The following is a 13486-nucleotide window of genomic DNA, read 5'->3' on the forward strand; positions in this document are numbered from 1 at the left end:
TCTCCAGTTTGTCCTCGTCATTTCGAGTGAAAGTTGTGTTTTTTTTTGATTGTATTTACTTTACTGGATTAAAGACTCTGTTTTCGCCAAGTCGCTTTTGGGTCCTCTTTCACCTGCATGACAGAATACTTATGTAAATGAGATATTGCTGTATTTCATTTTGAAAACATTTTCAAATATTTCATGTTTTCACTTTGTCATTAAGGGTTATTGTGTATATATGGGTGAGAAAAACAATCAATTGAATCCATGTTTAATTCAGGCTGTAACACAACAAAATAGGAATACATTCTGAAGGTAATGTAGGCCATGTTGTCATATTTAATCACTATAAAATGATAATCACATCTGAGAAACTATGCTCTCTATTCAATCAACACCCGTTCTAAGTTTTCCTGAATAAGTCAACAGAATTATTCCTGGGCAGGGATAAAGCATACTGAATCCTCATACAGTTTAGTTTATTTTCAATTGGATTTGGAGAATGGTTACCTATGTTTTGAAAGGGCCCTACACATGTTTAGGTTCCACCTCCGAAGACTGACAAAGGCTATAACACATAATAATGTCTGGGACTTATTTCCATTGTGGTCCTCTTGAGACAAGATGGCTAGACAAGATCAAACACAGTATGGCAGTGATAAACATCAACAAATAGGGCACTAACCTTAGCTAGGGCTCCTGAGTGGTGCCGCACTGCCTCTCATTGCCAAATGTGTCCTTGCAGTCCCTGGTTTGCATCCAGGCTGCATTGCATCTGGCTGTGATTGGGCAGTGCACAATTGGCCCAGTGTTGTCAGGGTTTGGCAGGGGTAGGCCGTCATAGTAAATAAGAATTTGTTCTTAACTGACTTACCTGGTTATAAAAATGATCTTACTAAGCGAATGTTATCTGTTGTTAAAGGTTTTTTATTTACACCTTATTCAAAAGATTAGCCAGCTGGATCTCTGGCTGGTTCTGGAGCTTGATTTGTCATAAGCATTGATTTAGGAAAAACTTTGCAACAGATGGAAGCAAAAGTTTTAATGGTCAAAACCAGGGGCACGACTTTTACTAAGGACAGGGGGGACATGTCCCCCCACATTCTGAAATGTTATAATTGCCCCACCCAGTTTTATCATTGGAATGTGACACAAAACGAGGTAACGGTGTACTTTAGGACCTTGCGGATGCCTACGAGCAGTTGGGTATGCTGTTTGGAGTGTTTATCTGACAGATAAAAAATATATAATAATAATAAATTATGTCCCCCCCCACTTCTAAAAACAAAGTTGCGCCCCCGGTCAAAACCATTCGTCTTGGAGCAACAGGTTTGCTAAATGTTATCATATCACACAATTATACCATTTATAAAATGGTAATTTAAAAACTGGGTGGTTCGAGCCCTGAATGCTGTTTGGCTGACAGATGAGGTATATCAGAACGTATACCATGGGTATGACAAAACATTCATTTTTACTGCTCTAATTACATTGGTAATCAGTTTATAGTAGCAATAAGGCACCTCGGGGGTTTGTGTTATATGGACAATATACCATGGCTAAGCGCTGTATCCAGGCACTCTGCGTTGTGTCATGCTTAAGAACAGCCCTTAGCCGTGGTGTATTGGCCATATACCCTACCCCCTCATGCCTTATTGCTTAATAAATGTTGTATACAGAATAACTGAGAAGATAGTATCACTGCTCTTTAATAAGCTTCACGTATCGGCCTTGAGGCCTTTGTCAGAGCTTTTGTGAGTTTTAGACTAGCTAAAAAATAAGTGAAAATTGACAAATTATCCAATAGATTATGATAATAACCCCCCCCCCAGCCCAAAAAAAGTGGAGGTGAAAAACATAAGTTTGCACCCCCTATTTTAATTTACTCAGGTGGCCAACTGGACATAAGGCTGTTTGGCTCATCCCAGTCGCGAAGAGGAATAACTGTTTCTAATTTATTAACAAAGTCATGCTGGTATAGTATGTTGTACAATTAATATAAAACCCAGTCCATGAAACAAAATGTTGGCTGAAAATTAATTGCATGTCATATCGCATTCACATGGATTTGCATGTCATGCAGGTGAAAGAGGACCCAAAAGCGACTTAACAGAAACAGAGTTTATTTAAATCCAAACAGGGAATAACAAAAATCCTCTAGTCTGTAGAGGGGAATAACTAGAGAAGCGGCCACAGACTGCAGGTCGCTTCGGGTAGGCGCAGGCCGTAGTTGATAGAGCCACCTGCTCACACGCAGCATCTGATGAAGGCAAAAAACACGACAGGACAGGGCGAAACACAATCACAGCATGGTGAATACAAAACAAGGAACCGACGGGACAGGAACGGATCACAAAGGAATAAATAGGGACTCTAATCAGGGGAAAGGATCGGGAACAGGTGTGGGAAGACTAAATGATGATTAGGGGAATAGGAACAGCTGGGAGCAGGAACGGAACGATAGAGAGAAGAGAGAGCGAGAGAGTGAGAGAGGGAGGGGGAGAGAGAGGGATAGAAGGAGGGAAAGAACCAAATAAGACCAGCAGAGGGAAACGAATAGCATGGGGAGCACAGGGACAAGACATGATAATAAATGACAAACATGACAGTACCCCCCCACTCACCGAGCGCCCCCTGGCGCACTCGAGGAGGAATCCTGGCGGCAACGGAGGAAATCATCGATGAGTGAACGGTCCAGCACGTCCCGAGACGGAACCCAACTCCTCTCCTCAGGACCGTAACCCTCCCAATCCACTAGGTATTGGTGACCCCGTCCCGAGAACGCATGTCCATGATCTTATGTACCTTGTAAATAGGTGCGCTCTCGACAAGGACGGGAGGGGGGGAGGGAAGACGAACGGGGTGCGAAGAAAGGGCTTAACACAGGAGACATGGAAGACAGGATGGACGCGACGAAGATGTCGCGGAAGAAGCAGTCGCACAGCGACAGGATTGACGACCTGGGAGACACGGAACGGACCAATGAACCGCGGAGTCAACTTACGAGAAGCTGTCGTAAGAGGAAGGTTGCGAGTGGAAAGCCACACTCTCTGACCGCAACAATACCTTGGACTCTTAATCCTGCGTTTATTGGCGGCTCTCACCGTCTGTGCCCTGTAACGGCAAAGTGCAGACCTCACCCTCCTCCAGGTGCGCTCACAACGTTGGACAAACGCTTGAGCGGAGGGAACGCTGGACTCGGCAAGCTGGGATGAGAACAGAGGAGGCTGGTAACCCAGACTACTCTGAAACGGAGATAACCCGGTAGCAGACGAAGGAAGCGAATTGTGAGCGTATTCTGCCCAGGGGAGCTGTTCTGCCCAAGACGCAGGGTTTCTGAAAGAAAGGCTGCGTAGTATGCGACCAATCGTCTGATTGGCCCTCTCTGCTTGACCGTTAGACTGGGGATGAAACCCGGAAGAGAGACTGACGGACGCACCAATCAAACGACAGAACTCCCTCCAAAACTGTGACGTGAATTGCGGGCCTCTGTCTGAAACGGCGTCTAACGGGAGGCCATGAATTCTGAATACATTCTCAATAATGATTTGTGCCGTCTCCTTAGCGGAAGGAAGTTTAGCGAGGGGAATGAAATGTGCCGCCTTAGAGAACCTATCGACAACCGTCAGAATCACAGTCTTCCCCGCAGACAAAGGCAGACCGGTAATGAAGTCTAAGGCAATGTGAGACCATGGTCGAGAAGGAATGGGGAGCGGTCTGAGACGACCGGCAGGAGGAGAGTTACCCGACTTAGTCTGCGCGCAGTCCGAACAAGCAGCCACGAAACGGCGCGTGTCACGCTCCTGAGTCGGCCACCAAAAGCGCTGGCGAATAGACGCAAGAGTACCTCGAACACCGGGATGACCAGCTAACTTGGCAGAGTGAGCCCACTGAAGAACAGCCAGACGAGTGGAAACAGGAACGAAAAGGAGGTTACTAGGACAAGCGCGCGGCGACGCAGTGTGCGTGAGTGCTTGCTTAACCTGTCTTTCAATTCCCCAGACTGTTAACCCGACAACACGCCCATAAGGAAGAATCCCCTCGGGATCAGTAGAAGCCACAGAAGAACTAAACAGACGGGATAAGGCATCAGGCTTGGTGTTCTTGCTACCCGGACGGTAAGAAATCACAAACTCAAACGAGCGAAAAACAACGCCCAACGAGCTTGACGGGCATTAAGTCGTTTGGCAGAACGGATGTACTCAAGGTTCTTATGGTCTGTCCAAACGACAAAAGGAACGGTCGCCCCTCCAACCACTGTCGCCATTCGCCTAGGGCTAAGCGGATGGCGAGCAGTTCACGGTTACCCACATCATAGTTGCGCTCAGATGGCGACAGGCGATGAGAAAATAAGCGCAAGGATGAACCTTATCGTCAGACTGGAAGCGCTGGGATAGAATGGCTCCCACGCCTACCTCTGAAGCGTCAACCTCGACAATGAATTGTCTAGTGACGTCAGGAGTACCGAGGATAGGAGCGGACGTAAAACGTTCTTTTAGAAGATCAAAAGCTCCCTGGGCGGAACCGGACCACTTAAAACACGTCTTGACAGAAGTAAGAGCTGTGAGAGGGGCAGCAACTTGACCGAAATTACGAATGAAACGCCGATAGAAATTAGCGAAACCTAAAAAGCGCTGCAACTCGACACGTGACCTTGGAACGGGCCAATCACTGACAGCTTGGACCTTAGCGGAATCCATCTGAATGCCTTCAGCGGAAATAACGGAACCGAGAAAAGTAACGGAGGAGACATGAAAAGAGCACTTCTCAGCCTTTACGTAGAGACAATTCTCTAAAAGGCGCTGTAGAACACGTCGAACGTGCTGAACATGAATCTCGAGTGACGGAGAAAAAATCAGGATATCGTCAAGATAGACAAAAACAAAAATGTTCAGCATGTCTCTCAGAACATCATTAACTAATGCCTGAAAAACAGCTGGCGCATTGGCGAGACCGAACGGCAGAACCCGGTACTCAAAATGCCCTAACGGAGTGTTAAACGCCGTTTTCCACTCGTCCCCCTCTCTGATGCGCACGAGATGGTAAGCGTTACGAAGGTCCAACTTAGTAAAGCACCTGGCTCCCTGCAGAATCTCGAAGGCTGATGACATAAGGGAAGCGGATAACGATTCTTAACCGTTATGTCATTCAGCCTCGATAATCCACGCAGGGGCGCAGAGTACCGTCCTTCTTCTTAACAAAAAGAACCCCGCCCCGGCCGGAGAAGAAGAAGGCACTATGGTACCGGCGTCAAGAGACACAGACAAATAATCCTCGAGAGCCTTACGTTCGGGAGCCGACAGAGAGTATAGTCTACCTCGAGGAGGAGTGGTCCCCGGAAGGAGATCAATACTACAATCATACGACCGGTGAGGAGGAAGGGAGTTGGCTCGGGACCGACTGAAGACCGTGCGCAGATCATGATATTCCTCCGGCACTCCTGTCAAATCGCCAGGTTCCTCCTGAGAAGTAGGGACAGAAGAAACGGGAGGGATGGCAGACATTAAACACTTCACATGACAAGAAACGTTCCAGGATAGGATAGAATTACTAGACCAATTAATAGAAGGATTATGACATACTAGCCAGGGATGACCCAAAACAACAGGTGTAAACGGTGAACGGAAAATCAAAAAAGAAATAGTCTCACTGTGGTTACCAGATACTGTGAGGGTTAAAGGTAGTGTCTCAAATCTGATACTGGGAAGATGACTACCATCTAAGGCGAACATGGGCGTAGGCTTATCTAACTCTCTGAAAGGAATGTCATGTTTCCGAACCCATGCTTCGTCCATGAAACAACCCTCAGCCCCAGAGTCTATCAAGGCACTACATGTAGCACCCGAACCGGTCCAGCGTAGGTGGACCGACAAAGTAGTACAGGACCTTGATGGAGAGACTTGAGTAGTTGCGCTCACCTGTAGCCCTCCGCTTACAGATGAGCTCTGGCTTTTACTGGACATGAATTAACAAAATGTCCAGCAACTCCGCAATAGAGGCACAGGCGGTTGGTGATCCTCCGTTCCCTCTCCTTATTCGAGATGCGAATCCCTCCCAGCTGCATGGGCTCAGTCTCAAAGCCAGAGGAGGGAGATGGTTGCGATGCGGAGCAGGGAAACACCGTTGATGCGAACTCTCTTCCACGAGCCCGGTGACGAAGATCTACCCGTCGTTCTATGCGGATGGCGAGAGCAATCAAAGAGTCCACATCTGAAGGAACCTCCCGGGAGAGAATCTCATCCTTAACCACTGCGTGGAGTCCCTCCAGAAAACGAGCGAGCAGCGCCGGCTCGTTCCACTCACTAGAGGCAGCAAGAGTGCGAAACTCAATGGAATAATCCGTTATGGACCGTTCACCTTGGCATAAGGAAGCCAGGGCCCTAGAAGCCTCCCCACCAAAAACTGAACGGTCAAAAACCCGAATCATCTCCTCTTTAAAGTTCTGGAATTTGTTAGAGCAATCAGCCCTTGCCTCCCAGATAGCTGTGCCCCATTCTCGAGCCCGGCCAGTAAGGAGTGAAATGACGTAAGCAACCCGAGCTCTCTCTCTAGAGTATGTGTTGGGTTGAGAGAGAACACAATCTCACACTGCGTGAGAAAGGAGCGGCACTCAGTGGGCTGCCCGGAGTAGCAAGGTGGGTTATTAACCCTAGGTTCTGGAGGCTCGGCAGGCCAGGAAGTAACAGGTGGCACGAGACGTAGACTCTGGAACTGTCCAGAGAGGTCGGAAACCTGAGCGGCCAGGTTCTCCACGGCATGGCGAGCAGCAGACAATTCCTGCTCGTGTCTGCCGAGCATGGCTCCTTGGATCTCGACGGCAGTGTAACGAGCGTCTGAAGTCGCTGGGTCCATTCCTTGGTCGGTTCCTTCTGTCATGCAGGTGAAAGAGGACCCAAAAGCGACTTAACAGAAACAGAGTTTATTTAAATCCAAACAGGGAATAACAAAAATCCTCTAGTCTGTAGAGGGGAATAACTAGAGAAGCGGCCACAGACTGCAGGTCGCCGGGTAGGCGCAGGCCGTAGTTGATAGAGCCACCTGCTCACACGCAGCATCTGATGAAGGCAAAAACACGACAGGACAGGGCGAAACACAATCACAGCATGGTGAATACAAAACAAGGAACCGACGGGACAGGAACGGATCACAAAGGAATAAATAGGGACTCTAATCAGGGGAAAGGATCGGGAACAGGTGTGGGAAGACTAAATGATGATTAGGGGAATAGGAACAGCTGGGAGCAGGAACGGAACGATAGAGAGAAGAGAGAGCGAGAGAGTGAGAGAGGGAGGGGGAGAGAGAGGGATAGAAGGAGGGAAAGAACCAAATAAGACCAGCAGAGGGAAACGAATAGCATGGGGAGCACAGGGACAAGACATGATAATAAATGACAAACATGACATTGCATGATGTGGGCAGTTCTGATTTGTCACTTCATGACCAAATATACAGTTGAAGTCGGAAGTTTACGTACACTTAGGTTGGAGTCATTAAAACCGTTTTTTCAACCACTCCACAAATTTCTTTTTAGGAAACTATTGTTTGGTCAAGTCAGTTAGGACATCATCTTTGTGCATGACACAAGTCTGTCAGGATTTGGCCAGGGTTGTTCCGGTTTTTGGTCACTAGATGCCCCCATTGTGCCTTTTGACCTTTTGTTTTCCCTTGATCCCCATTATTATTTGCACCTGTGCCTCGTTTCCCCTGATTGTATTTAAACCCTTTGTTTTACTCAGTTCTTTGCTCTGTGTTTGTATGTTAGCACCCAGCCCTAGTACTCTGTGAGCTCTTGTTGATCCCGGTGGACTCTCTTGTGGAGTTCTGTTTTTGTTCTTGTTTGTTTGTTTTTGAGTATTTTTTGAGGCTTTTTGTGCTGTGCCTTCCACCTTGTGGATTTGCCTTTTTGTCTTGGAGGATTGCCTTTGTTCTTTTGGAATTCCTTTTGAGGTTGTGGAGTTACATGTTTTCCTGAAGAACTTCACTTTTTACTTCATTAAATACACCGTCTCAAGTACTGCTGTGTCTACCTCATCTTCTGGGTTCTGCTGACTATTCGTGGCTCAGTTGGTTTAGTGACTGTTTCTCACTCCGGAGACCCGGGTTCGTACCGGGTCCTGACAAAGTGATTTTTATTTCAGATTAGTTCACTTATAATTCACTGTATCACAATTCCATTGGGTCAGAAGTTTACATACATTAAGTTGACTGTGCCTTTAAACAGCTTGGAAAATTCCAGAAAATTATGTCATGGCTTTAGAAGCTTCTGATAGGCTAATTGACATAATTCTAGTTCATTGTAGGTGTACCTGTGAATGTATTTCAAGGCCTACCTTCAAACTCAGTGCCTCTGCTTGACATCATGGGAAAATCAAAATAAATCAGCCAAGACCTCAGAAAAATAATTGTAGACCTCCACAAACGTGGTTCATCCTTGGAAGCAATTTCCAAACGCCTGAAGGTACCACATTCACCTGTACAAACAATAGTACGCAAGTATGAACCCCATTGGACCACACAGCCATCATACCGCTCAGGAAGTAGATGCGTTCTGTCTCCAAGAGATGAACGCACTTTGATGCGAAAAGTGCAAATCAATCCCAGAACAACAGCAAAGGACCTTGTGAAGGTGCTGGAGGAAACAGGTACAAAAGTATCTGTATCCACAGTAAAACAAGTTCTATATCAACATAACCTGAAAGACCGCTCAGCAAGGAAGAAGCCAGTGCTCCCAAACCTCCATAAAAAAAAGCCAGACTACGGTTTGCAACTGCACATGGGGACAAAGATGATACTTTTTGGAGAAAAAAAGGTCTGGTCTGATGAAACAAAAATAGAACTGTTTGGCCATTATGAACATCATTATGTTTGGAGGAAAAAGGGGGCGGCTTTCAAGATGAAGAACACCATCCCAACCGTGAAGCACGGGGGTGGCAGCATCATGTTGTGGGGGTGCTTTGCTGCAGGAGGGACTGGTGCACTTCACAAAATAGATGGCTTCATGAGGGAGGAAAATGATGTGGATATATTGAAGCAACATCTCAAGACATCAGTCAGGAAGTTAAAGCTTGGTCACAAATGGGTCTTCCAAATGGACAATGACCTTAACTTCCAAAGTTGTAGCAAAATGGCTTAAGGACAACAAAGTCAAGTTATTGGAGTGGCATTCACAAAGCCCTGAACACAATCCTATAGAATTATTTTGGCAGAACTGAAAAAGCGTGTGTGAGCAAGGAGGCCTACAATCCTGACTCAGTTACACCAGCTCTGTCAAGAGGAATGGGCCAAAATTCACCCAACTTATTGTGGGAAGCTTGGGGAAGGCTACCCAAAACTTTTGTCCCAAGTTAAACCATTTAAAGGCAATGCTACCAAATACTAATTGAGTATATGTCAACGTCTGACCCATTGGGAATGTGATGAAATAAATAAAAGCTGAAATAAATCCTTCTCTCTACTATTATTCTGACATTTCACATTCTTAAAATAAAGTGGTGATCCTAATTTACCCAAAACAGGTATTTTTTACTCGGATTAAATGTCAGGGATTCTGAAAAACTAAGTTTAAATGTATTTGGTTAAGGTGTATGTTAACTTCCGACTTCAACTGTATCATACTTTGACTAAAATGATGACTTAAATCGATGTGCAACATCATGGGTAAGCTCTGGCCATCTTCTTTCATCTCGAAAAGTGGATTTCTACTGATGTGGGCATTTAAAACTGAACAGGAGGCCTGTTATTTATGAATTTGAATAAATATTTCTTCAAATGTGTTTATTGTCCTCAGTACTGTGATGTCAGAATTTGTAATAAAGTATCAACTAGATGTTTAAAACCTTGTTCTATTTTTAAACAGTGTTCTATCAACCTTGGGTGAAATGCATGCAGACCAGGCAGGGCCTAAAGAAAAAGAGATGTCCGTCTACCAGCGTTGTTTTTGTTTTCAGAGAGAATGATGAAACCGTAAAAAGGAAACATAGCTTGGGGTTGTTTGTGAGGTGACTTGCATGGACTGCATTTGATGAACAGGGAGGCGTGTTTACTGTGTTGCCAGATGGATATCTCCAGAGTACAGTTAGAGAGAGAGCGTGTCCCCTGTTCCCTGATTAGTAATTAACAGATTGGTTTATTATTAACAGAGTCTAGCCTAATTGTGCAACCTTATGTTTTCTTTTGTTTGGCAAACAAGATGACTCTGTTGAGAGCAGCACACCAGGGCTTGGTCTGCTCTTGACAGTAGTCATGCATCAGTAATGAAGATAGCTGGAGCCAAGTTCTAACTGTGTCTTCTCCCTGGGTCTCAAACATGAAAAAATGGCCACTAACATCAACTTCAGAAAAAAACATATATGGTTTGAAACATTATTCATTTTATTGACATTTTACAGTTTATATTTTATAGAATCAAAGAACATTGACAAATGTAGTACAGAAATGACTGAAGTTTAATAGAAATGTCTAACTGTCACTCAGCAAAGGGGCGTCAAATAGAGGTGTCAAATACCATTTCTGTTACTGCAGAGATCAGGACGGCCAAAAATCAGTGGGAAAAAAACTACATTAACACAAAGTTACTTTGATTTTACACGTGTGAAATCAATCTGCAGGCCGTAAATGTTTGACACCCCTAAAATAACATAAGATAACCATAACAAAACTGGATCATAAACACCTGAAATATATGATACATTTTGATCCTCTCATTTACATCCTCTCATTTGCAGATGACAGAAAATTGATTCAATAAACCAAATTCAGTATTACACATGGCCCGCATTTACCTTACAGGTGTGCATGGGAGTTTTTTTCCCCTTTACAACATTAGACTTGTCCATATTAAATATAAATACTTTTTTAGAATATCCAAACAGGGCATAATATTTCATAGCCACCACAAAATCCTTATCCCTTAATCCATACACAAGTGGAATCAGACATCGAGGGGCAAGAATAAAAATAATATAGTCAATATACCTAACCTCAATAAACACATTCAAATTGATCTTCATTATAGCCGATTCTATCATAGGACACCAGAACTGAATCAAACAAAGGAGTAACTGGAAGCCATGGAGAATAACTGTCCTCAGGCCCTTATTGGTGGACTTCCTACTGTCTGATGAGGCAGCTCGGGCAGCCACCATAATCTTCACATAGGTGAAAGCTATGACTACGGACATGACCAGGAAGTAGAACTGACACAGAGCCGAGCTGAGGTGGCCCTGCCAGGAGAACACAATCATCTGCTCGAAACTGCAGACTAGAAGAGAGGTGTAGAAGCTCAGAGGTACAGCCGAGAAGAGGATGGAGATCACAATGATCCATTTAACAGAGCTGAGAGCCTGGATGAATAGGATGCAGCGCATGGCCCTCGCCGGGGTGGAGAGTTCACTGTGGTGCAGGGGCATGCAGATTGCTATATAGCGCTCCAGGCTCATGGCTGTCAGTGTCAGCGGTGTGGCAACGGTCAGGGTTTCTAAGATCACAATCAGAAATATACATAGCCCACCTGGCATTGGTACCCTGGAGTAGCTCATCAGCAGCAATACATCAGTCAGAGCCAGAAACATACTGTCACAAATCAACGAGTGAGCAAAGAATATGTATCGTGTGTTGGTAAAGAAGGCCTCTTTTTTAAAGAAGGTCACTATCATGAGGGAGTTGATGCAGAGGAAGATGCCAATAAACACTTGGACTATCACCACTTTGTCATTCAGTGGTCTTTGGTATTGCACAGTCGGTAGAACAAGACTGCCCTCACTGCCCTGGCTTGTATTCGGCATTGTATTTCCTGTTTAGAAAGAGGATAAACATGTAAACAATGTCAATAACAATGTAACCATGTCAGGAAAGACAAACATTTAAAAAAGCCATATAGTAATTTGTCAGTACCAACATTGACCATCATAAGGCAAATAATTTTACTAGAACTTAAAGAACGTCAGCAGAATCTGAAATAAACATGAGAAGGTGGTTTTACTGTAATCCTTTAATAACAATTACTCTTTAACTATTGTAAAATAACTATAACCTATTATGGTATCAATATGTTTGTCTCCAAAAGGTTCATTGATGTCGAACACGATCCTTTCCCAGTCTCCTCCTCCTGTTCCTAGCTAGGACAACAGCACTGAGTGCCAAACCTTTATTGTAAAAATCCACACTGGCCCGAGTTCTCCAGGGATGTGGGTTGAAGTTAAGTCATCTAGCAACTATTGTGTTGATAAAGAACTATGGTAACAGATTTTTCTGGTAGTTGTAAACAGTCATATATCAAGTGTCATGAAGGATAAAGACTGCTTTAAAGACTGTCAGAGAAAATGTTGTCATGTTGTCTGGAATACAAAAACAAAATCTAAGATGGACTGTAATATGATGTTTATTAAAATAATGATATGCTATTCACTGTGTTTTAAAGGCAGTTCACCTTCAACTGTTTTATGATTATTTTACACACAGTATTGCTTGATTGTGTCACACTCGTGATTAACGACAGACCAATGCGCAGCGTGATTGAAGTTCCACATCTTTATTATGGTGAAACTTTAAACAAAACCAATAAACCAATAACGAACCATGAAAGTAGTGGTGCACATACAGAAACACAAAACAATATCCCACAAACACAGGGGGGAAAAATGGCTACCTAAATATGATCCCCAATTAGAGGCAACGATTACCAGCTGCCTCTAATTGGGAACCATACAATACACCAACATAGAAATATTGAGCTAGAACACCCCCTGGTCACACCCTGACCTACTACACCATAGATAACCAAGGGCTCTCTATGGTCAGGGCGTGACAAATTGTTAGCTGTTTTCACATTGTAATCTACCTAGTCAGTTGTACAACTGAATGCCTTCAACTGAAATGTGTCTTCCACATTTAACCCAACCCCTTTGAATCAGAGAGGTGCAGGGGTCTGCCTTAATCGACATCCACGTCTTTGGCACCCGGGGAACAGGGGCAGAATGACATATGTTTACCTTGTCAGCTTGGGGACTCGATCCAGCAACCTTTCGGTTCCTGGACCAACACTCTAACCACTAGGCTACCTTACTGTAATGCACAGTAATCTCATAGGATTATAACATTTCAACATGTTTTCAGGATACATGGCATTCACTAGGAGTAACACACAGATTACAGTAAATATTCTGTAAATGTTCCATCAAATATAGTGATATTTCTGACTGAGATGTGTAAATAGGCCTACATGTGAGTGTGAGCATTGTTTGTTGTGTAGCAGTACGAGTGCAGTTGTATTGTAGATAGTAGTGATAGTAGTGATGCGTGCAGTCCCCGCAATTATATCAACAGGTCAGGCCGGTTTAGGGTCATGAAATATTGTGTGGATGAAGGGCAGGTGGCTGGCTTGTTGAAAAAAGAGAAAGCAATGCATTAAAATTCCATAAATGTATAATTCTTGCGCAATTCATATCTAAAGGCTACATTGAGGCTTTTTTCCCATTATTTTTTATCTCGTATTAGTGTGTAGCCT

At 44.3% G+C, this 13486-nt stretch overlaps 1 protein-coding gene across 1 annotated transcript; it reads right to left on the reverse strand.

Annotated features, from left to right (window-relative positions):
• Positions 1-10373: 10373 nt before the first annotated feature.
• LOC123994246 (odorant receptor 131-2-like) lies at positions 10374-12085 on the reverse strand. The gene is made up of 2 exons (XM_046296783.1): positions 12014-12085; positions 10374-11773 (listed from the first exon to the last, which is right to left on the reverse strand). The coding sequence occupies exon 2, from the start codon at positions 11763-11765 to the stop codon at positions 10743-10745; it is 1023 nt and encodes a 340-aa protein (XP_046152739.1). The 5' UTR covers positions 11766-11773; positions 12014-12085; the 3' UTR covers positions 10374-10742.
• Positions 12086-13486: the final 1401 nt, after the last annotated feature.

Source organism: Oncorhynchus gorbuscha, linkage group LG13 (assembly GCF_021184085.1).
Source record: "Oncorhynchus gorbuscha isolate QuinsamMale2020 ecotype Even-year linkage group LG13, OgorEven_v1.0, whole genome shotgun sequence".
NCBI lineage: Eukaryota > Metazoa > Chordata > Actinopteri > Salmoniformes > Salmonidae > Oncorhynchus > Oncorhynchus gorbuscha.

Coding starts and splice junctions, on each gene's coding strand:
- LOC123994246 (XM_046296783.1), bottom strand. CDS start 11,765: ATGCCGAATACAAGCCAGGGCAGTGAGGGCAGTCTTGTTCTACCGACT.